The sequence below is a fragment of the Oculina patagonica genome, chromosome 14 (genome assembly GCF_052425735.1).
Source record: "Oculina patagonica isolate OP01 chromosome 14, crgOcupat, whole genome shotgun sequence".
NCBI classification, from domain to species: domain Eukaryota; kingdom Metazoa; phylum Cnidaria; class Anthozoa; order Scleractinia; family Oculinidae; genus Oculina; species Oculina patagonica.
Window position 1 is genome coordinate 8626027 of NC_135771.1, and position 22768 is coordinate 8648794.

Genomic DNA, 22768 nt, shown 5'->3' on the forward strand with positions numbered 1-22768 from the left:
AATACAAAATCTGGAAGTCTGTGAATGTGCGAGAGCAAATAAACGAAACGGATAAAGGAACCTATACACAATGCACTGGCGAGTGGGTTCTCTGTGTTACAACTTACATCTTCTTAGCATCGTCTTCATTGAGAAGGACTCTTCCAATCTCCATAAGACCCCTGGCGACCTTGCACGGAATAGAAAGAAATTTTCCTAGGTCGAGCGTCAATTGTGATTTTTGTAACATAGCGTCACGTATTCACTTACTCGTAGCTATTTCTTAGTTAAATATTTAGCTGTTTAGTTTTGTGTGCACTCCTTTTTTCAGTCTCTGTATGGGTCTCACCATGTGTCGCCTCGTGTTATATGTTACATATTTCCATCTAATCTTCGATGCAACCGACTCTGTTGTTTACAGTGTAATCTGACTTTAACTAGGTACGCAATACGTGCAAACGGCTACAACCCCGTGTAAATCGATTGTCTTACGATACTTGTCAGCTGGGTCCAACGCAGTGGGCATTTCTGAGAACTCTGTCTAGTCGAGTACAACAACATAATGTTTATACCCACCTCTCCTACATCTAGTTGACCGTCGAAGTTTGCGTCCAGCAGCTGAAACGTTTCCGCGAGATCTTGCGGCATAAGCCGCTCAGCGGTTCTGTTAGCACTACCCTCGTCGCCGGTGGCTCTTAGTTCTCCGAGCGTCATTGATTGCTCAAGGCCTTGCATCTGTGCCATAGAAATAATATCATCGCATTCCTCTTCGGTAAGGAAATCTTCGATTTCTGAAAATAAAAACAATATAAAAAATTCATGAAGTTTAATTTTCGGCAGAGTTGCACAGCAAGTCACCTTGTCCCAACTGTTGTTAAAAGGATGGATAACGCTATATCCACCAGATAAATCACTATCCAGTGAATAGCGTTGTTTCTTTAAACATTTATACAATAGACATACTAGTTCTGCAACGCTTTCGAGTAGTATAAAAAAGGTGAGTGTATATACCAATAGAATACAAGTGACAAGTGGGATTTTCCATATTATTAAAAACTAGCAATGGTATATTGCAATTCCTGAGTTTTGATTGGTTGACAGACAATGGTATATGAGCTCATATACCAAGAACTACAAATATGGTCGGTGTATGCGTCAGCGAGGACAGCTGGGGAGCTCAAACATTGCAATTCTTTTAGTGTTTTTAAATAAAACAATTATGATTCCACTCGCGCTCGTTGGATATGAGTTCGTTATAGCCAACTCATATCCAACGCGGGCTCATCGAATAATTGTTAATTGTCCGGTGGATAGCGTTATCCACCCTTTGAAAAAAAGCTTGCAGAAAACCGTTAAAAGCCACCTTTAGAGAGAGCAAGAACTTTCTTTTCCTACCAAACAGGGCTGGTCTTAAACTTAATGTCCTCATCTTGTGCACCTTTCCTGGGACTAACTTGAGCTCGCGCACATAACCAACCTGTAATAAATAATAAGAAATAATAAGAAACAGCACCCTTTTAAAAAGGGTTAAAAATATAATATAAACAATTTAAAATATATGTTCTAAAATAGGATATAAACGTAGGTGACTTGTATGAGGTACACGTCACAGTTACCGATAATATCAGAAACATATAATTTCTGTCACAGAAAACTCGAAAATAAAAGAGATAAAAAGATTCAAGTTCTTATAGAATGCAATCGGCCAAGTTTGATATATCAATATTCCAGCATGGCTTCAAGAGGCTTGCAGCAAAAATTGCAAATTAATTGTTGTAGGGCTTCCTTTGTGTCTACTGCGAGAGACTTAAAATATGAAGAAAAGAAAACCACATTTAAAAGTTTTTTGATCGAGCTCGAACTCAGATTGCAATTTTGAGCTGGATATCGATAGCGCGCCTATAATGACGGGTGTTTCTAGTAAAAATGAAAGCGTTAAGTCAATGTGAGTTAACGCAAATTCAAACTTTAGCTTTCGCTTTTATCGCTAACGCTTATGCGCTCTCATGGAATTAGCCCTTGTGAAAGTCCACGAGAGTCTACACAAGTTTTCGCTCGATCGACAGAAAGATGTTGCCAATTTGCGCGTTGTAGAGCGGTTTCCACTCGAGTGTCAAAAGAAATGTGCGTTTTCTTTGGTTTTGCATTACTACGGTCGCGCCACTTTCTCAGCCAATCAAAACCTAAAACCAAAACCAATCGTCTCTCGCTTGCGCACGTTTTCCCGGGCTTCGTGCCGGCTACATGTATTTGCTACGAGATTCGATTGGTTCACTGGATGGTCTATGTCCTTTGTGATTGGCCAGAGTAATTAATAATAATTAGAGTAATTAGTAATTACTTTGCTTTTGGTTTTACGACACTCAATTCAAAACTGCTCTATAAGCTTGTTTTACCGCACGCTGGCTGGCGTTCATTTACTGAATTTTCATGGCCTGTGAGCCTTGTATGCTTTGATGTTTTAGGGAGAAATTGGCTGATAGTCAACTCAGCTGCGCCTCGGTGACTATTCGCTCATAGAAAACTCGGGCTCATGGTCTAATAGGCCATTTCCGAGTTACCCTTTGCCTCTGTTTTAAAACGAGTCTACGTGCGAAACCATTCAAATGAAAATGAGTTTGATTTGTATTGGTAATCAAATGGTGACGAGTGAAATTAAAGGCGAGGGAAATTATTAGCATTTTGACAAAATGCAAGTGAAATTATTTCCTAATTTCACGAGTATACCATTTGATTACATTTTAATATCATAGGTGACGAATTACACTTTCAATCGTAGGTTTTTTACTGGTATATTGCATCGCAAACTCCGAGCTTTGAAAAGTTAAAAGCATACATTTTGCTCAAGCTCGCAAGTGTTTTTAAGTCTTTGAAGAAAACCTTTTAGAGATTCCTTTTTGCTGTTGACAAAAAGTTTAAAATATGAATCAACTGTCAATTTATTTCTCACATTATGGCCGTATTTCGTCTTGAATGAACTGAAACCGGTGCCCGTGTAAAACACTCAAAAATCGGCTCGATGCCATTTAGGTAATTGGCTTAAGTCTTGAAGTCGTTTTGACGTTTTGAAATACAAAATATCATCAAACGTTTGATTGCATGGCCAAGGCTAGCTAGCTAAGATGAAATTCAAGCGAAAATGTACAAAGTTTAAGCTTTAAAACATCTTTTATTACGGACGCCATCTTGCCGCTTACTACGTTGCCATGGCAATTTTATAATTTCACATGTGAAATTATAAATTAACGTTAAAATTTCGCGCCAAAATTAAGGAGTAATTTGTCACCTATGATGTTAGCATGAAAATAGACCTGTAGGTGAAACTCATTTTCATATGAATGGTTTCGCACGTAGACTCGCTTTGAAACAGAGGCAAACGGTAACTCGGAAATGGCCTATTGTTAAATAGAAAACTCACCATACGTGTTTTATCCGCAGAACCTCTCTGTGATAAATGCAAGCGATATTATTTACGATCGACTCAAAATGGGTAATAACTATTAATATTTACACAGCTGGGGTAAGCGAAGGCCAAAACATTTTATTTGAATTCTAAATATTATGAAGTTAGGACAGCCGTCTCGTCGTTTTTTTCAGCAAAAAAGACAAAAAAAAAATAATTATAAAAATACAAAGCAATGGAAAGAAAATCTCGATAAGATTCTTTCTTGAGTTCTACTGTTTCAGGCACTTGGGCCAAATACCAGCTTTTAATGTAAATGGTTAAGGTCACACGCAAATTAATATTGCAAATTAAATGTCGGATCATTTCTTTAATTTCGTGTAAATTACACATGTAACCAAATCCGTCCTTAAAGACCTGGAGTAGTTATGATCCTAGTGCATTAAAAACTTTTTGAAATATTACTGAATTAGCTGGACTACGTTTAACAAAAAAATTTAAGTTGTGTCAAAAAAAATCAGGCCTTTTAGAAATTTTTTTAAAAAAAATCCAAATGAAAAGTGGGGAAATTCCTTGATTTCTAAATGGGTTGCTCATTTTTTAGCGAAATTAAGTCTGCCATTCACTCTTTTGTTTACAACTCTTAATCTTTGCAATCGGGATTTCAAATTGGACGAATAATGATTCACAAAAATTAAATTATTGTAGACAGATAAGCACCTATGCCTCGGCTTTATGTACATTGTTCAATGGCAATGAGACTAAGTAAAATAATACAGTAAATTCTAAGCTTTACCTCTACGGGATCTATTCTTGGTAGCCTGTATGGACTGTTCTCGTTTTCTTCAGTTCCTCTGTTCCTGATAAACCAAGAACCCAAAGCAACTGACAAGATCATAAGAGCAAACGAAACTCGAACCCAAATTGGCGACGCTTGCTTAAGACAGACTTTAAACATTATTGTGAAATTGTACGCTACGCGGAGCTTATCCGGCAGGTTGATATCACACTTATCGACCTACGATGACTTATCTGTTATTTTGTTGTTATGCGTTTTCATTCATGCGAGGGAACAATTATGTTACCGATTTTCTATTCATGTGAAATTTATACAAAGTTATCACTAGAATGGATGATCGCTTATTGAAAAATTAATGGAAATTAATTACAAATCGGCGTGAGCTTAATATTCTAATAACAGGTGCCCACTGATGTCATCTCATCATGGATTTGCTGAATTGTTGTCTTAATTAATATCAAATAAAATAAACCGAGAACTTATTTTCAGATTTGAGCTACAACTTTAAATTGGCTGAAACCATTTAGAAGCTGTATCGAAAACTAACTAAAAAGTCTATAGCTGTCGATTACTCCGAGCCCGGCGCGAAGATTTCCGACTTATTCCGAAGATTCTGAAGAATTTCCGGACGGTTATCGAGAAGATGTCTAACACCGCATGTAATAAGAGAGTAAACTAGTGGTAACCACAGGTTAGAAAGTGCGGGCCTCGATGCAGTTAAGAGAAGGTACTGGGAGGGAAGTGTTTTTTATTAGTTTGGAAATAAATCACTGGACAAAAGAAAATTATTCCGAGTAAGATCGAGTAACGCGTCACGCTTAAGTCACGAATGTCTTTTATCGTTTCCTATTGCCGCAAACCAATCAGAGTTGTTTTTTTTGATTGACAGTTTTGCGAAGTGTAGTCGAGCACGCGGTGTGAATTGAGATGTGGTTTTCCTCCGTCGGCAAACTCGCTTTGTTGTCAGTGTTATAAGGAATTTCTCGAGAATAACCGTTGTTGGAATCATTCGCTTTGCCGTAGTTTATCTGTGATACAATCACAGCAGATCTTCTCAAAAGCAACACCTATAAAACAACGTCTGCAAAACGTAATGTCTTCCGACAGAAGCCTCAATCTAATGTGATAAACTGTTGATTTTTCGCATTCTTATCGCTCTTGGAGACAAGATTTTTCTCTTCCGGTGTTACGACAAACTGTCGTGATTGACACATTTTTCGCATTCCGATCGTTCTTAGTGGAAGAACAAAATTTTCAACTTCCGGTTTGCAGATAGTCTTTATAAACGTGGCGCGCACGCGTAATACGCAATCCGCTGGTCACTGTCAAGATTAGGGTTGCGGGCCTCTCTTGGGCCCGCAATAAAAACACTTTTATGATAGCTTAAATGGGAACTTCATTCCAAAATGACCCTTTTTTCTTCACGCTAACAAAATGGTAGCACTCACCAAAATTACAGCTTAAAAAGAGTATTCAAACTCTTTGAAATCCTTGTCTGAAGTAGTCCAAAAATTAAGAAACGGCCGCCGCCATCTTGGAGTAACTTAGCAGCCTGGCAATGTATGCGTTACGTCAAAGATCTCAACTTTTACTCTCTTTGACTGAGGTCAGTTTGTGCAAAATGATGCAGCACAAACAGGAATTTCGAAAAAAAAGCTAATACAAAATAAGCAAGGAGTGTCAAGTACTTAAACTGGCAAACTTTAGGTTGAGCTCTTTGACGTCACACATACATCGCCTGGCTGCTACGTTATTTCAAAATGGCGTCGGCCGAAGGTAGATTTTCGGACTACTTCAGACAAGGATTTTATAGGATTTGAATACTTTTTGGAAGCTGAAATTTCGGTGACTAACATATGAAGTGCGTGAAGAATAAAAGTGTCATTTTGGAATGAACTTCTCCTTTAACATTATTAGAAGATCTCCAATTCAAGGCAAGATTTGAATATCTCTGTAAATTGATCGATCTTTGTTTCCTTGTTACGTGTTAATTTTTAATTATTTTAACGGTTTTGACTGAGATGCCGCCGGAGCGTACTGAAAAGGGTATGAAGATGTTATCGAAGTAGTATTTATCCCTCATATATATTTTGGATGTATTTCTTCTTTTTTTTCCTGTTTTTCTTGTTACCTGGCTGCTTGAAAAAGCATTAAAATCTCAAAAATCTCAGTGCAGGTTCTATTTCAGTAGAATAACCTGAAGTGAATGTATCGCATGACTGCACTTTGAAGTTTTAGTCCAAAAATTTAGATCTAGGAAATTGTATTTGTTATTTTGTTTTCTAACGTTACTATTAAGCTATTATCTTACACAAATCTTTGTTCTTTACAAAATATACCAGGTAAGGATCAAACCTAGCTTACTAGTCGTAAAGAGGCACAACTTTATAGAACACTCTTTCACGTCGATGCAAGGCACTTTTTAATTCCAACACGAGCTAAATGGTAGCGTAAACAGACACTTTTTAAATCCTTTAATTTTAGAAAACTCGAATAGAGAGCGTCTAAGCTTTATAGTTTGATATTAAGTTATCTAGTCTCGCCTTTAGAATTGTACATATTTTTTATTTGTTCATATTTTTTTAACTTGTATTTGTATTTACACGACCCCACAAGCTCTATGTCCTAAAGTACCATCGTGTAAAAATAAAGGTATTAGCTACAAAAGAAAGTAAAACTATTATCAAAAGAAAGTAAAACCATTTTCAAGTTTTAAGCGTGATGTAAGGAATTTCGTAATGAAAATCAACTGCATTGGTCGATTTATAGAAAATTCAGACACGTTTTAAGATTTTTGATATATTCATAATGCACGATATGTTAGATTTTAGAACTATTTTGTTACTATTGATTGTGTTATTTTGAATTCTATTTATTTAAGATTAGTCAGGTGGTCTGCCTGAGGATTAGAGTCGTCGACTCTTTTACGGACCATCCTTGTGGCATTTTCTCTTGTTTTTTTTTTTTACAACAATATTTAGGCCCATTCAAGACGCGCTTTTAATCGTGGCTTGTTTGGAAATCACGAATAGTTAATTTACATTAGGTTGTTCGTTGTCATTCTTATTCTCACTGTCTCCATCGCCGTCCTTCTCGCGGGTTTGTTCTTCCCACGGATGTCTTCTCATTCTCTCCAGGAAATCTTCTTCCATTAATCTACTCTCCTCCCAAAGTTTCAAATCTTTTTCACGATTGACACCAGCATTGATCCAATTGTTCGCTGCCCATTTGACTCCTTTGATTACGTCACAGCCGCCATGATAGCTCAGGACGTCCAGAGCCCCCAGCCAGCCGGTTTTTTCGCTGACGTGATGATTGTACCAAAACAATGCAGCGCCACGCTTTGGCTTGTAATACAGGTTTGCATCGTAGCAATGATCCGAAAGGTCACACTTGTTTATATCACCGTCAAACAGGGTCTAAAAGCAATGGGCAAAAATTAAATGGTTTTGAATCATAGTACCTTATGTCTGAACTATAACTGTAAGCGAAACCTGGTGATATGAATTAACAGTTTCAATTGCTAAGTGCAACAATAATCTACTCGTGAATACCAGGTCTTTCAACGCTTAGAGATTCTCAGCGCACAGTTATTGGAAGCAAAGTTGGTTGCAGAGTTTTCTAAGTTTGTTGTTGATAATCTTACTGAATCTTCCCCAGTCTAAACTATTCTTGTTTGTTTTTGGTTTATTTGCTCTTGAAGGGTTTTTCACCGATAAAAATATGCCGGGGAACAAGAATGAACTAAGAGCGAACGAACGAAAGAAAGAACAGAGGGACGGACGGAAGGATGGAGGAAAAGGAACGGACGGAGGACTAATGGATGAAATGACTGACTGACTGACTGACTGACTGAATGATGATGATGATGATGAGAAGATGATGATGATGATGACTGATGATGATGAGGAGGACGGACGGACGGACGGACGGACGGACGGACGGACGGAGGACGGACGGACAGACGGACGGACGGAGGACGACTGAATGACTGACTGACTAACAGACTGAATGGATGGATGAATGACTGACTGAATGAACGAGGGAATAGATCAACGTGTCATGAATTAATGCCGCAAATAAACATGTTAAAATTTATTTACTAAATATTCAGAACTGTTTTGATGTTACAAGTAGCTCAGTTGAGCCACTAAGAACTTACAGTTGATAACGAGACTGTTGGTTTCTGTGAAATAAGGAAAGCTATCACATCAGATTCTTTTGATTTTTTGAATCATCAAACTCAAAAACATGAAAAGTTACTTGCGCTATAATGTATTAAGTAAAGCGAAAATGCAGAAGAATTTGAAAAAGTAGAAAAAGTACCTAAGTTAAGAAAATTATAACTTATATTACGGAAGAAAACCAAATTCGGTAACTATTTTATACTGAGTTTTGGTATAAACGTATAAACGAGTTTTAAACGTATACTCGTCCTTATACAAACACGGCTTAACCACCGCTTACTTTACCCACCACCCCCCCCCCCCCCAAAAAAAAAAACAAAAAAACAAAAAACAGTTAGGTTATCTGGTAGCACATATATGTCGTTATCATATTTGAAAATATAAATAGCTTCGTAATATTACCCCCCGTACCAAAAAATTCGGTTTTCTTAAGATCAATAATAATCGCGTGTTAACCTTAATGATTTTTCACCTAAGAAATATATACATACATCATTATTTGACGGAGTAGATTCGCTGTCTGCTAGAGGAAAAGCGGTCTCTCCTCCCATTTTAGGCTCCTTGAGATAATAAAAGAACGTCAAATATCTGAAAAAAGGACAAGATAAAATTGTCAACAACTTTTGTAGCATATTCGCCGGAACTAGGTTGACCTCTGATGAGGTCCTCCGTTTAGCCAGGGGGGGGGAGGGGGGAGGGGGAAAGAGGGGGAAGGGGGGAGGGGGAGGGGGGAGTTAAGTCGCACACAAAAGAGACGGGGATGTCAAATGGGAATTTGGAATTCTACGAAAAACGGGCGCGCGCGATCATGTTCATCTCTGCCCCTCCGACTAACCAATTCCAAAATCTATTATTTATAAGTCTTCGATGACACTGGCCAGCAAAGAGACATGCCCACTTACCAACTTAATTAAGGGACGATGAAATGAATGACGTGGATGCCGCAAAATGGCAACGTCACCGACCGACCCATCGCATTTACGAATTACGAAGAAGCGAATATGTCGATGAGATTGCGAGTTGCGCGATGACATTGAACACACCATGGAAACGAAAGAACTGAGCGCGAACACCAAAGCAAATGACATGGTCAAGAATGTCGGAAGAACCGAAGATCCAGCAGACTCGAGGGGAACGCCCAGCGCAGCAGACACAGAAGAAAGAAAGAGCCAAATAAGAAAGGAAGTTGAGAACAAACTCACATTTGCGAAAATGTAGGAAGGTCGCATTCGGACGGAAGAGGACAAATTGAACATCACACTGCGATGTACGTGGAGTGCTGATGGAGAAAAAATAAGTGAAGCGCACCCACAAGGAACACGGCCATGGGGACGAGCAACGCATGAAATTTGAATAAAGAATTTGAAATTTGAATGGAAAGGGGGAGCAGAAGTGTTAGTTGCATGTGATGAAGAGGTGTCCAATTATGCACGTGATTGAAAGTTTGGACAAGTGAATACATTGTAGCTGTATGTATCAAATAACCGCTGTATGGGGAAAATGCGCCCCCTATATGTGTGAATCTAAATGACATAAGGAATTTGATAGCGTAGCGAGAATCAAACGACAACATGGCGTGAATAGAGAGTTGGAGAGTGTATTAATTCGTAAGGGCCGACGAGAGAGAAAAGTGTGAGATGTATTAATGTAGTGTAGGAATTCGCAGGTAATTGCGAAAGGGAGAAGTATGGAGAAGATTTGTGTTGGTATGGATTGAGAGTGGAGGGGAGGTCAGCGAAGTTGGGAGATATTTGATGATATTGACGAGGTCCGACGACGAAGGAAGAAAGATGAAATGAGCAATGGAGTACGAAATCCTAGCGCAGTTTGAGGATAAAAGGGTGAGCCGCGCCGATTACATCGACATATTGACGGCGGAATTTGAGAAAGCGAAGTGAAGGAAAGAGGAAATGGTGAAGTATAGAGGTGACAGACATACAGCCCGTCATTTTCGATCGAGTCACCTTAAGTGAAGATGTGATGTAGAAGATAAGGAAGATGATCAAATGTCCTACAATTATTGCCTGTTATTCGTCGCTTACTTTAAAAACACCCCCTTACGAGGCACAAAATATAGCCCCTTCCTAGATTATCCCACCTAAAAAGGATGTCGAGCAAATATAAGCCCAGGGCATTTTTTGTGAATCATAAACGGTATGGGCTCAGTCCATTCTCGGCGATTGGAATTTGTTATCAACTAAAGGCCAGTTTACAAGAGCAATTTTTTGTGTGACAATTTTTATGTGAAAAATTTTTATTTGCTCGCGTAGAGGAGGAAAATTGGCCAATTTTTATGTGATAAATATATTTGACGAGAAGCTGGCGTGTTAGCTTTTATGTGACGAAGAAAAGTTGTCACATACGAAAATTCGCTACTGTAGACGACTCGTCCCAATGTGGCAAATATTGCGTCAGTATTGGTGGTCCCCAGTCTTCCAATCTCCCACTGTGCACTATGCGCGCGTATCTCTGCTAGCTGCTGTCAATGGTCATCACTGACGCATTTAACTTTGAACCGTTGACAAATAATTGTTGCGCCATCTACACTATCAATTATATTTGTCACATAAAAAATTGCCCGTGTAAACCCGGCGTGACAGTTGTTGCCCCGGTGACTGAACCATTTCAAAGTATTCGTCTAAAACGCTTCATTTTTATTTGATCACCTGCACGGAACACATTTTATATTATCATCTTCATATTCGTCGACTTCAACGAGATTTTCAGCATGATGACAGCATGGCGTCTCCTTTGCCTCTTCGTCTTCAGAATCATAATGACAGTGGTAATGCTGCTTTTCGTTATACCTGATAACCTGAAAATGTAACACCATTAGCTAGAATTGACACACTGCACTTGCACAGTGTCAGAAGTGACGTCATAATGTTACTTATTCGTACCTTTTTGGTAGCATATCAGGAAACCGCTTTGGTGGTATTTCAGGAAAGGTTAGTCGAGTGATGGTTCGTATAACCTGAAATCGTGCCCTCCCTCCCAACTTATTCAGTGAAAAAATGCCTGATCGCAGGTTATGGTTCCTTTTTTGGTGAGGTGCAGGCGACTGAAAATATCCATTGCGAGACCAAACGAGCCTGATTATGCCGCCGTGGCATAAAAGGCACGATAAGGTATAGCCAAATTTGGCCAAAACTCCGGCCAGGATATCAGGTCAGTGATTTGTTTTCGCAGAAAGTCAGGACAGTAGACAAGGCTCCTGATTGGCTAATTATAAATTTGACGCCAATCCACGCGCGCTTAAGCTCAGCCGATGAAAAGCTATTAAAATGGTTCTTTTCTCACAAACCAAAAAAGCGAAGCTCTCTAGAAAATAGGTGCGTTATATTTTAAAACAAATAAACAATCCTAAACAGCGATTTTTTCCTAATTAAAACACACGAAAAGGCGACGAAAATACTAAAGAAGTCAATAAAATCACTCGTCCAACACTCGCCTGCAACACGTGTTTTTCCTTTACATTGCTTAGTTTGATGTGTTTTAATTTCCTTCGAGCGAATGTTTAACAACAATATCAAGAATTTTTGCTCCACGCCTTATCATGAGGAACATTACATATTTCTCAATGCACTCTGTTTTCCTCCGTAGTTAATCGACAGGCATTAATTTCTAATTGTTATGTTTAAGTAATGTTGTGTTGTAGAAGTGGTGGGTATTAGAAAGAGGGAGGAGGAGGAGTAGGAGGAGAAGGAAGAGGAAGAGGAGGGCGATTAATTTACCTGCATGTTTTCACTGCTCCAGATCATATCTCTAGGAAGTTTCGTCACCAAGTGTATTCTGCAAGGAAAGAATGTACATGTCTCGTTCATCACTAAAAATAAAATAAATATGCAGGAATAAGAAATTACCGTATTAGGAAGTAGTAAATGAATTTTCCAAAGACGGCAACGAAGACAAGTGAAATGAAATCAGGCAGGTAGAAAAATTCCATTAGGGTTCGTACCCTTTTTACGAACAATTTTCCAGCACTTTTCCAGGATTTTTCCAGGACTCCAAAATTCACACTACCCTTTCACTCCCAAGATCTCAATGTTATTTCTCCTTAATTACTGTCTGCCATACATTTCTTATAACGTTAGTTCTGAGAATTCAGTGGTTACTTGAGTTAAACAGATTTCCAGAACTTTCCAGGACTGGAAGTCTTATTTCAGGACTTTCCAGTCCTGGAAAGCGCCACAATAGCATTCCAAGATTCTTCAGTTTTTTCAGGAACCGTAAGAACCCTGTTCCATGCTGTTGAAATACTTTTTTTTACCCGAATCCGAAAAAAAATGATCATCGCCTCTGTTGTCGTTCTCACTCTCTTGGTTCCTGCCGTGAACTGTTCAAAAAAAGGCCAAACCGTTGTTGTTAGAAGTGAGCTCAACTAACCTGTCTGCTAGGCTCTCAAAAAGTGGTTTAAAATCAATGTGCTCGTATGGATCAAGGAATGCTGTACTGCTGTCTCTTGTTCGTTTATTTGGTTTCGTTTTATGAACTTTCTCCAAGTAGTGCACTATGTCCTTCATTTTCTTTTCCGTGGACAATTTTATGAATTCATTGTATGTTATTACACCTGGAAAATACAAACAAAAATATGGAATTAAAAACCTCCGCTATTTTGGATCTCATGACGTCACAAGGTTGCTCTTTTTGTTGTTAATAAAAAGCTTAAATGTTTATATCTATTGTTTTCCGTATCTTACCGTCTTGGTTACGATCCATATTTAGGTCTTTCATCCTGTAATTATTTGGAAGAAATTAAAGAGGAAAAAATTTTAAAACAATTCTTTTCTAATATTTGTTAAAACACAGGGTTCTTTAGAAAATACCTAGAAATGAACCTACTGTTGAAAATTGTTAAAAAATGAGCTACTTGTAGTTGTGGCGTTTTTAAGAGATTTTCCATTTTTGGAAAAGATCGCTCTAGTCTCAGTAAGGGTTGCATCTTTTCACTCTACACGTTACACATCGCACATCACAATTTACATCACATCACAATTCACGCACTTTTTCTGCGATGCGTGATGTGCGATATGTGATGTGTGAATTGCCACTGTGGTTGCCGTTTTCATGAAAACAAACATTGTGTTTGCAAACACTTCATTAATAAAACAAAATCTAGAAGACTATGTTGTGAAATGCGTCATTGTTAATAAAAGCTACAAAAGGAACAGAGACAGGAACCTATACACAGTGCACTGGCGAGTGGGTTCCCTGTGTCACAACTTACATTTTCTTAGCATCCGCTTCGTCAAGGAGGACCCTTCCCAGCTCCATTAGACCTCTGGCGACCTTGAACGGATAGAAATAAATTTTTGTCGGTTGAGCGTCAATTGTGTTTTTCTTAAAACAAACATACAGTTAAATCCCGATAAATCGAAAAATGTTCGAGTTACCGGGGGTTTGAGTTAAACTTAGTAAGAAAATGACCTGGAGGGGAATCGAAAATGGTTCAAGTTAGCGGGGCTTCGAGTTATCAGGATTCAATTGAAGCACCACTTATAGCGGAGCTCCAGAGCTCCAGCGTGCGAAGCGCGCCCGCGGAGCACCATTGGTAAGGAAATTTGGTAAACCCATGAAGCCGAAAAAAATTGGTTATCGAGTGAGCGTACGCGCGCCCGCGCCTACAGACTCTCGGGGAGGGGGTGGGGGGACAGAAGGCAACCCGAGTGAGGGGAGAAGATTGTCATCTCGGCTTGAATCTTTGATATTTGACATCCATGATATGGTCACTTGACAGCTGTCAAAACAAGGTATCCGCTGACCAGTATCACATGACCACATCGCGGGCTTAGATGTACAGCTTATCGAGGTCATGTTTTTTAAGTTGCCCGCTGACCAGGTTGTTTTCCATAATATCGCGGACTCAAATCTTTGTTTTCTTGGGTAATGACATAATTTTGTAAGCGCAATTTCTTCGATTGGCTTATTTCGGCTATGGAACCTTCTTGAGTAGTAACTTCAATAACGGTATTTATTTTCAATGAGAGCATTTTCACAAAATTTTAAGAACCAGAAAATAAGCGTGGAGCTCCGCTAATAGGCTTGCCTAAATCTAAATATTACACTTATTCGTAGCTATTTCTTACTTAACTTGGTACCTATTTAGTTCAGTGTGCATTGTTGGTTTTTCTGTGTCTGTGTCACCATGTGCCGCTTCGTTTTACATGCTCCTTTCAATCTTCGATGAAACGGATTCTACTTTGACCAGCCTCCTGGAGCTTACAGATAGGCACGCAATACGTGCAAACGGCTACGACCCAGTACGCGAATTGATTGCCTTTTGATACTTGACAATTGGCGTTTCCTTTAAAGAGAATTTATAGAGACCTCCCGACTAGACGAATACATCGCCATATCAACATACTGGTTTATACCCACCTCTCCTACATCTAGTTCACCGTCGAAGTTTGTGTCTAGTTGCTGAAAAGTTTCCGCGGGGTCTTGTGGTACAAGCCGCTCGGCTGTTTTGTTAGCGCTACCCTCTTCGCCGACGGGTATTTGTTCTCCGAGCGTCATCGACCGCTCAAGGCCTTGCGTTTGCGCCATGAAAATAATATCATCACATTCTTGTTCGGTAAGAAAATCTTCTATTTCTGAAAATGAAGACAACAACAGAAAAAAACATCCAAATGCTTAATTTTCAGTTTCACAACAGCCTTAGACTTGCACCAAGTCGCGAAGCGATGACCGCGAGTGACGAAGTCGACTTTGGGGAAAGTCTACAACAGCCTTTGAAGTAATATATCAAACACGAGTCAGTGTTTCATCGGGATATCCAAAAACCGAGAAGAATGTTAAAAATACGACGCGCAGCGGAGTGTTTTCGACGAAATTTGAGGTGTTTGGATTGCTGATGAAACACTGTCTCGAGTGTTTGATATAACTTCTCAATCGAAACAAAAACTACGGAGTAAACGGATAAATAAAATCGTAAATATGTATGCTTATGAAGACCGGTGTAACTTGATGAATTATTAATGAGTTTAAAACCACTCTTTGAACAACCCTGTCCCAACGGAAAGCGTAGTTTGTTTCCTCAACATTTATCTACTGGATAGTGATTCATCCGGTGGATAACTTTTACTTATCCACCCTTTGAACAACCATTGCTGTAACTCAAAGAGACAACAATTATTTTCTTGTCCTACCAAACAGGGTTGGTCTTAAACTCAGTGTCCTCATCTTATGCACCTTTCCCGCGACTATCTTGATCTCGCGCACATAACCAACCTATTAGAAATAAGAAATAAATAATAAACAGTGCGCTCCTAAAGGGGGTTAAAAATATAAACAAAATTAAAATACAGCTATGTTCCTAAATAAGTTATAAGCGTAGGCGACTTGTATGAGGTACAAGTTACAGTTAAAGATCATATAAGAAACAGTTATTATATTTCTGAAACAAAAAAAACTTGCAAATCAAAAATATACGTATTCTTGTAAAATGTTATCGACCGTGTTTGATATATCAATGTTCTAACTTGGCTTCAAGAGGCTGGTGGCACAAAATTGACAATTAATTCTTGTAGAGTTTCCTTTGTGTCTACGGCGAGAGATTTAAGGTGACCCGCGGGTATTTATTGCTCTGACAAGTCCCTTTTTAAAACGCATCACGTGGTTAAATCCAATGCAGTCCAGCATGGAATTACAATTCGAGAACTGCCCGCGCGAAATTAAATATAATGCGCTTCCTTGGGTCGGAAGCTTGGTGTTTTTATTTTTGGTTGCTATATAACGAGTCTTTTATGAGAAATCACTTGTCGATGTCTTTTAAAAAAAAATGCGTTTTCAGAATTTTCGTTTTCAGTTACGAAATGTTTTTTTTTTTAAAAAAAAGAGAGACTGTGGGATTCTGTCTAAATTCCGTCGGGGAAAGAACGCAAAAATACTGAGAGAACGAGAGGAAAAAAAAAAAACGTGTGGCGAAGCCTGTGCCTCTTGCTGCACGCGTCATCGTTGCGGCGCGTGTCCCCACAGGGAGCCCTTACATCCGTTAAGAATATGAATAAAAGATTAACCTACCTTTATCGCGCGAGTGTTTTGTGGCGGCCATTTTGAATTTTTAATACGCGCGCGGTCTGCTAGTGCGAGGTCTGGAACCGATATTACGGAGATCGCGCGGACGCTGCTCGGAGCTCTAAAAAAATGACAACTTGTCACTTATTTATTCTCGGTGAGCGATCGGATCCTCCGAGAATTTACGAATTCTGCCGCCCGTCCCAGACTTCCGTAATATCGGTTCCAGACCTCGCACTAGCAGACCGCGCGCAAATTAAAAATTCAAAATGGCCGCCACAAAAACACGCGCGCGATAAAGGTAGGTTAGGTAATCTTTTATTCATATTCTTAACGGATGTGAGGGCTCCCTGTGGAGAGATTGCTCGCGCGTGGGTCCTAAATAGCGTTTGAATCAACCTTTTGAAACAATATTTTACCGCTTGTCGCAATTGTACTGTCTTAGTAGTCAATGCATTTTGCTTCTGTTTTGGTTTAGAAATTACACTTCCATTGTGATTGGTCTACACCAGAAGCTTATCACAGCTTCTGTCTACACTTATAAACTGTTGTATAAGCTGGTTATCCCCATGCAAATTTTCTAATAATTAGTTATTCCATAAAAGCTTCAAGACACAAAGTGTTTCCATATGGTCAGTGGGTGTTATAAACTTTACGGGAAGTTAAAAGAAGACCCGAAAAGATTTTGCCTTCGGATGCTAGTTCGTGAACTCTTCTCGTTTATTCTTTTTTTCTCCGACATTTCGCATAGTTTCATGAGCTGATAAATCTTAAAACGTTTTTTCTCGGTCCAATGCTCTTTAGTAGACGCTCGGCCGTGTTCTATTGGAAATCCGCCTTTCTGATTGGTTATCCCATTGTGTTCAATTCGCTGATAGAACACAATCGCACGCGCGTTGCTCTTTCAGGAAAAACTTAATTGTTATTGATTTTTGGTCTAAAAATACATCAAATTGTAGGTTTTGGACTGCAATACTACAGAATATCCAATAAAACAATTAGAATACTCGCCCTCGTTTTCTATGAGCGACAGTCAACTCGGCAGCACCTAGTTGAATATTCGATTATAGAAAATTCACCTTGAAAATTCAGACTCATTGTCTTATTGTTAATAAACAATTTTTACGCATACGTGTTTCATGCGGAGCTTGTCTGTTAAAAATGCAAGCGATATCATTAATGATCGGTGAAAAAGGTAGAACTATTAATATTTACACAGCTGGAGAATGCGAAGGCCAAAAAATCCTATTTGAATTCAAAATAGTATGTTAAGTTAGGACAGCCGTCTTAACGTTGCTATTTACAATATATAGACAAAAAATAATTACTAAAATACAAAAGCAATGGACGGAAAATATCGAAAAAAATTTTACTGATCCTCCTTCAGGCACTCTAAGGCAAAATTCCAGGTTTTTTACGTAATTGGTTATTTAACACTCGCCTGAACTGACAAGCTAATAGATATTGCAAATTTAATGTCGGATCATTTTTATAATTCGTGCAAATTACACCTTTTGCCAAATTCGTCCTTAAAGACCTAGAATAGTTAATGATGCTAGTACATTAAAAGCTTTTTAAAATATTACTGAATTAACTGATCTACGTTTAACAATAAAAAATTGAAGTTTTGTATGTTTTGTTGTTAGTGTGAATATAACAAGTGGTTTCTTAAGAAAGTTTCAAGGCGTAAAGTAATTTTTTAAAAACATTTCAAACGAAAAGTGGGAAAATCATTTATTTCTGAATGGGTTGCTCACTTTTGAAAAACACGTTTCAGCGACATAAAGTCTGCTATTCAATTTTTTTATACAACTCTTGATCCGTGCAATCGGGACTTAAAATTGGACTATATTTATCCCTAAATAAGTCCTTTTTTAAAAATTATAATTCAGACAAAATAAAATAAAAAGGCATATTAGCACCTATGCCAACGGCAAATATGTTTCTCCGGCTTTATGTACATTGTTCAGTGAAAATGACATGAGAAACTAAAATACGTTGGGTTAATACAGAAAGACTAAGTAAAATATTATAATTATAAATTCTTATTTTTACCTCTATGGGGTCTATTCTTGGTAGCCTGTACGGACGGTTCTCGTTGTCTTCAATGACACCTTCTTTTAGCAGGGTTTCAGTTCCTCTGTTCCTGATAAACCAAGAGCCCAAAGCTATTGACAAGACCACAACAGCAAACGAAACTCGAACCCACATTGGCGACGCTTGTTTAAGAGAGACTTTAAACATTCTTGTGAAATATGTAAGCTACGCGGAGCTTATCCGGCAGGGTGATAACAAACTTATCGACCTACGATGACTTATCTGTTATTTTGTTGTTATGCGGTTTTATTCACGCGAGGGGATATGTTACCGATTTTCGATTCATGTGAAATTATACGTAGTTGTCACGAGAATAGATGATCGCTTATTGAAAATGTAAATTACCCATCGGCTTGTGTTTATTTCTGATAACAGGTGTCCACAGATGTCATCTCATCTTGGAGTTGCCGAATCGTCGCTTTGATATCAAATAAAATAAACTGGGAACTACTTTTCAGCCTAAGCTACAACTTTAAATCGGCTGAAATTATTTAGAAGCGTCAAAAACTAACTTAAGAGCCGTCGATTACTCCGAGTCCGGCCGAAGATCCGACACGAGAGGAAGAACCGGAGTCGAGAGCTAAGCCACCTTTTTCGACTGAAATCGTTAAGAGGCATCAAAAACTAACGAAAGGTCTATAGCTGTCGATTACTCCGAGCCCGGCTCGAAGATTTCCGACTTATTCCGAAGATTCAGAAGAATTTCCGGAGTTTTTGAGTCTTACACTGCAATAAGGCGAAGTAGATAGAATACTTTAAAGATAGCTAAACACTCTAAGAAGATCTCCAATTCAGGACAAAATTTTAATATTTCTATAAACAGATTGATTATGGCGAGTATTTTATGCATTGCATGTTAATTGTTGTTATTTTAACGGTATCGACTGACGTTATCGCCTGATACGCCGATAAATATAAAGTTTCTGCAAGATGTTATCGGGGTAATATTTATCCTTTAAATATATCAAGTTGATACTGTATTTCATTTTTCTCGTCACCTTTCTGCTTGAGAAAGTATTAAAATTATAAAAAGAAATTGGATGTTGATCATACTTAGTAAAGCAGAGTAAGGTGAACGTATCGTAAGAGTTGATACGTCTTACCTTTGCCTTGTAGTTTCCTCAGGCTTTTGTGGGCCAGCATAATCGCGAGCCAGCGGCAGTGCTATTTTCCGTAGAATTATATCCATCTTCATTAAATGGAAAATCAATATTTGACTTCAGAGTCTGAGAAAAAGCAGAACTTTGCTTTATCAATGTGTTCTACGTACTACTAACTACTACTACTATACTCTCTGTACATTCTTTTCGTACGAAGAGGCTGAAAAACATAATCGATAAGCAATGCATTTCAGCAAAGTAGGTCTATTGAAATTTTTATTCACTACAGCACAATATTGAAGTTCACGTGAGTTCAAATTTATCATCAAGATTTGATTTTTTTTAATTTGATCTGGAGAGTCATCAAGCTTAAAATAGGGTAACAAACTCGAAATTCCCACATGCAGTTGATATAGAAATCAAAATCAACCGCAGGGAGTGTCCCTGAAATATAACTAGTTGTAACCACAGGTTAGAAAGTGCGGGCCTGATGCACTTAATAGAAGGACGGACGAGATGCGATTTTAGATGGCAGAATGCATTCATGTTGAAGTTTAACTAGAAGTTTGCTATAAGTTGTCATTACTGTGGTATTGGATAAAAATATAATAAAGCTACCACGATGCGTTGAACGGAAATTCTTAGCTAGCGTTTTGGAATTTTTTTCCTTCACAGTTCTTAGATACCTTTCATCATGCCAAAAGAACAAAGCCAAAAGAAGCAAAACGAAACAGAAAGAAAGAAAAGGAAAAAAAAAACAACAATAAAAACGACTACTGCAAACACTAAGACGTTGATTATTCAGAGTTCCCGGATGGGCTTTATCTGACTAGCGCCAAGTCGCCCAGAATTAGTCAAAAGTTTGCGAAGGGAGATCAGCTGAGAAATAACGCGTTTATTAACTGATAGATGAAATTTGAGATTTACAAAATTCGCTGATAGCTGAGAAATGGGCTGAAATTTTAAATGACAGCTAACTAAGAAATCGATGGAAGTTTAACTGCTAAGACAGGTTAAGAAATATATCTTATTTTACGGTCAAAAGTGTCAAGTAAACATTTTTAATCAATTTTAGAAAATAAGAACCTGTTTTGAAATTGTAGGCTAAATAGGATTTTGTAAAAACTGGGCCCTAATTTGCAAATCTTAGCCTAACAGGCTCTTAACTGCTAGGTTCTTCCTCGCGGGTTTTTATGTTGCTGTACAATTTTACTTGTCATTCGTATTTTGTCTTGCGCTGTGGGCTAGTAAAATACATCGTTAGACTTGTTAAAAAAATATAGCAATTTATCACACGTAAAACCGTGAAATAAGTTAGACTGCACTGTAAATGTCATACATTCATTGCGCGAAAAAGCATTATTGCGTCGTTATATTTTGTTTTTCATGTTCAGAACTTATCATTCATTTTCAATCGTTATTTAGTCTGTTTGGAAGTGAGAAATAATATAGTTACAAAACTAGTCAATTGTTTTTAAATGTAAGGCCGTCTCCCTTTTTCCCTCCGTTAACCGTCGTCCGACCGACCCAAGTTTTGGGGTTTTCCAAAAAAAAAAAAAAAAAGACTTGCCTTTTAGCGGTTGTTGGGAAGTCGTGGATGCTCGCAGATCGCAAAAGAGTGTTGGTGGCTTATCTGTTTTCGCTTTAATCCTGGCTGAGTTTAACCACTACATCGATCTTTTCTTACTCCGTTGCCGCCATGTTGATTTTGTGACGACGTTCGTTGCTTCCAGGCTCTTAGTTCCAGCGTGCTCCTGTTTTTTTTTTTTTTTAAAGTTTTCATTTTTTTTATCCGACCGACCGACCGACCCAAAATTAGGAAACACATTCAACAGTAAACGGAGAAAGAAAAGGGGAGACGGCCTACATCTGGTATCGCAACGATTTATCAGCGGTTTTAATCCTACCTTTGAATTTGTTAATGTTCCGTTCCTTTTTGAAACCTGCGAAAGCGAGCAGGATTTATCAGTATAAAGCCCAGAAGACGGGTTTTTAACGGCTGATGATACGTATTGCACATTAACAACCAACAGCAGTATAATTGTACAGAGAATCTGCGCCATACTGCTTTCACGAAATAGAAAGCGCTGTTTCGGTTTTTAATTATTGAAAAAGAGACACCGGCTAAATCTGAAGAGTTCTGTGCGGAAGTAAAAGATTTAAATGAGTTATCGGATACCATAGATCTGATCTTGTTACGCGATAACATTAAAGTTTTGTCTGTTCTGTTATTGCTATTTGTCCCTCTGACATTTCGATGGCACATTTTATTAATTTATGCCATAAATGTCAAGGCAAGGACTCAAACTTGTTCGTATATCGTGATAAGAAAGCGTTTTTATTGATAGCTATTTGTAATACATCATCGAAAGGCAGCTTTGTGAATGTTCAACGTCAAAGTTAAATTTAAAGAGTCCGCGACAAAGTAGAAATTAAAAGGCGATGATATTAAATAAGATAATAAACTAAATGTGGACTAAATCATTTTATTAGTATCAGGAACTGAGCTTCGCTTTCAAACCGTCTTTCTTTTCCGGCTCAGTAAAATGAGTCCTCGATTATCTGATTTAATACTAAAAATGTTCTTCGCAACATCATTAATAATATAAATGAACGTTTTACTTATAGGACATTTGAAGAAAAAACTGTTCGGTTTAAGAAAAATGTTCATAGAATAACTAATTTTAAAGAATTAAAGTTATAGCACTTTTTTCAAAGACGTGGTTTAAATGTTATGTAAAGGAGTGCAAATAGATCTACAAGTGCTCAATTTTAAACTGAAAAATGATCATTAAACGATTACTTTAATTTGCCGTCTTACATTCTATCCTTTTCGGACATCAAAAAGACTAGAATTGATCTTTGCCAATATTTCGGTTATATTACAAAAACCTTCCTCAGGGCAACTCAAACGAACCGAAATATTGGCAAAACCAATTCCAGTGTTTTTGAATTTCGTTTAATGTCTTTCTTGAGAAAATTGGTCCGTGGATGTTTTTTGAATATGAATTTTCGGACATCAGTGTGTCATTGCCAAAGATTTTAAAAAGTTAACATCATTAAACATAATCAGTGTAATTATTCATAATTCGACTGACAGAATACTAAAAGATCTTTTCCAGAGTAAACATGTCTTTTTGCAATGACATTTTATTGCTTTCATCGGTGAAGACAAAAAAAACACGAA

At 38.0% G+C, this 22768-nt stretch overlaps 1 protein-coding gene across 3 annotated transcripts; it reads right to left on the reverse strand.

The window, feature by feature from the left end:
• Window positions 1-647: 647 nt before the first annotated feature.
• On the reverse strand, window positions 648-21653 carry LOC144639175 (transmembrane prolyl 4-hydroxylase-like). 3 transcript variants are annotated; one of them, XM_078498446.1, is made up of 15 exons: window positions 21489-21653; window positions 19585-19707; window positions 18440-18530; window positions 15517-15598; window positions 14747-14961; window positions 13596-13657; window positions 13069-13103; window positions 12755-12938; window positions 12103-12160; window positions 11035-11183; window positions 8860-8956; window positions 8344-8367; window positions 7255-7600; window positions 1375-1456; window positions 648-770 (listed from the first exon to the last, which is right to left on the reverse strand). In XM_078498446.1, coding segments are annotated over exons 2-15 (1518 nt in total). In that variant the 5' UTR covers window positions 19677-19707; window positions 21489-21653; the 3' UTR covers window positions 648-769. The 3 variants fall into 3 exon arrangements, 2 of the variants coding, with proteins under 2 accessions (XP_078354572.1, XP_078354573.1); XR_013568072.1 differs by lacking the exons at window positions 19585-19707; window positions 21489-21653 and adding an exon at window positions 4179-4242 and having other exon boundaries at window positions 720-770; window positions 18440-18809; XM_078498447.1 differs by lacking the exons at window positions 8344-8367; window positions 19585-19707; window positions 21489-21653 and having other exon boundaries at window positions 18440-18809.
• Between the last annotated feature and the right edge of the window lie 1115 nt (window positions 21654-22768).

Coding starts and splice junctions, on each gene's coding strand:
- LOC144639175 (XM_078498446.1), bottom strand. CDS start 19,676: ATGAAGATGGATATAATTCTACGGAAAATAGCACTGCCGCTGGCTCGC. Junction 15,599..18,439: donor CAAGAATAGACCCCATAGAG/GTAAAAATAAGA, acceptor TATTTCTAATAG/GTTGGTTATGTGCGCGAGAT. Junction 1,457..7,254: donor GAAGGACGGCGATGGAGACA/GTGAGAATAAGA, acceptor TATTTATTACAG/GTTGGTTATGTGCGCGAGCT.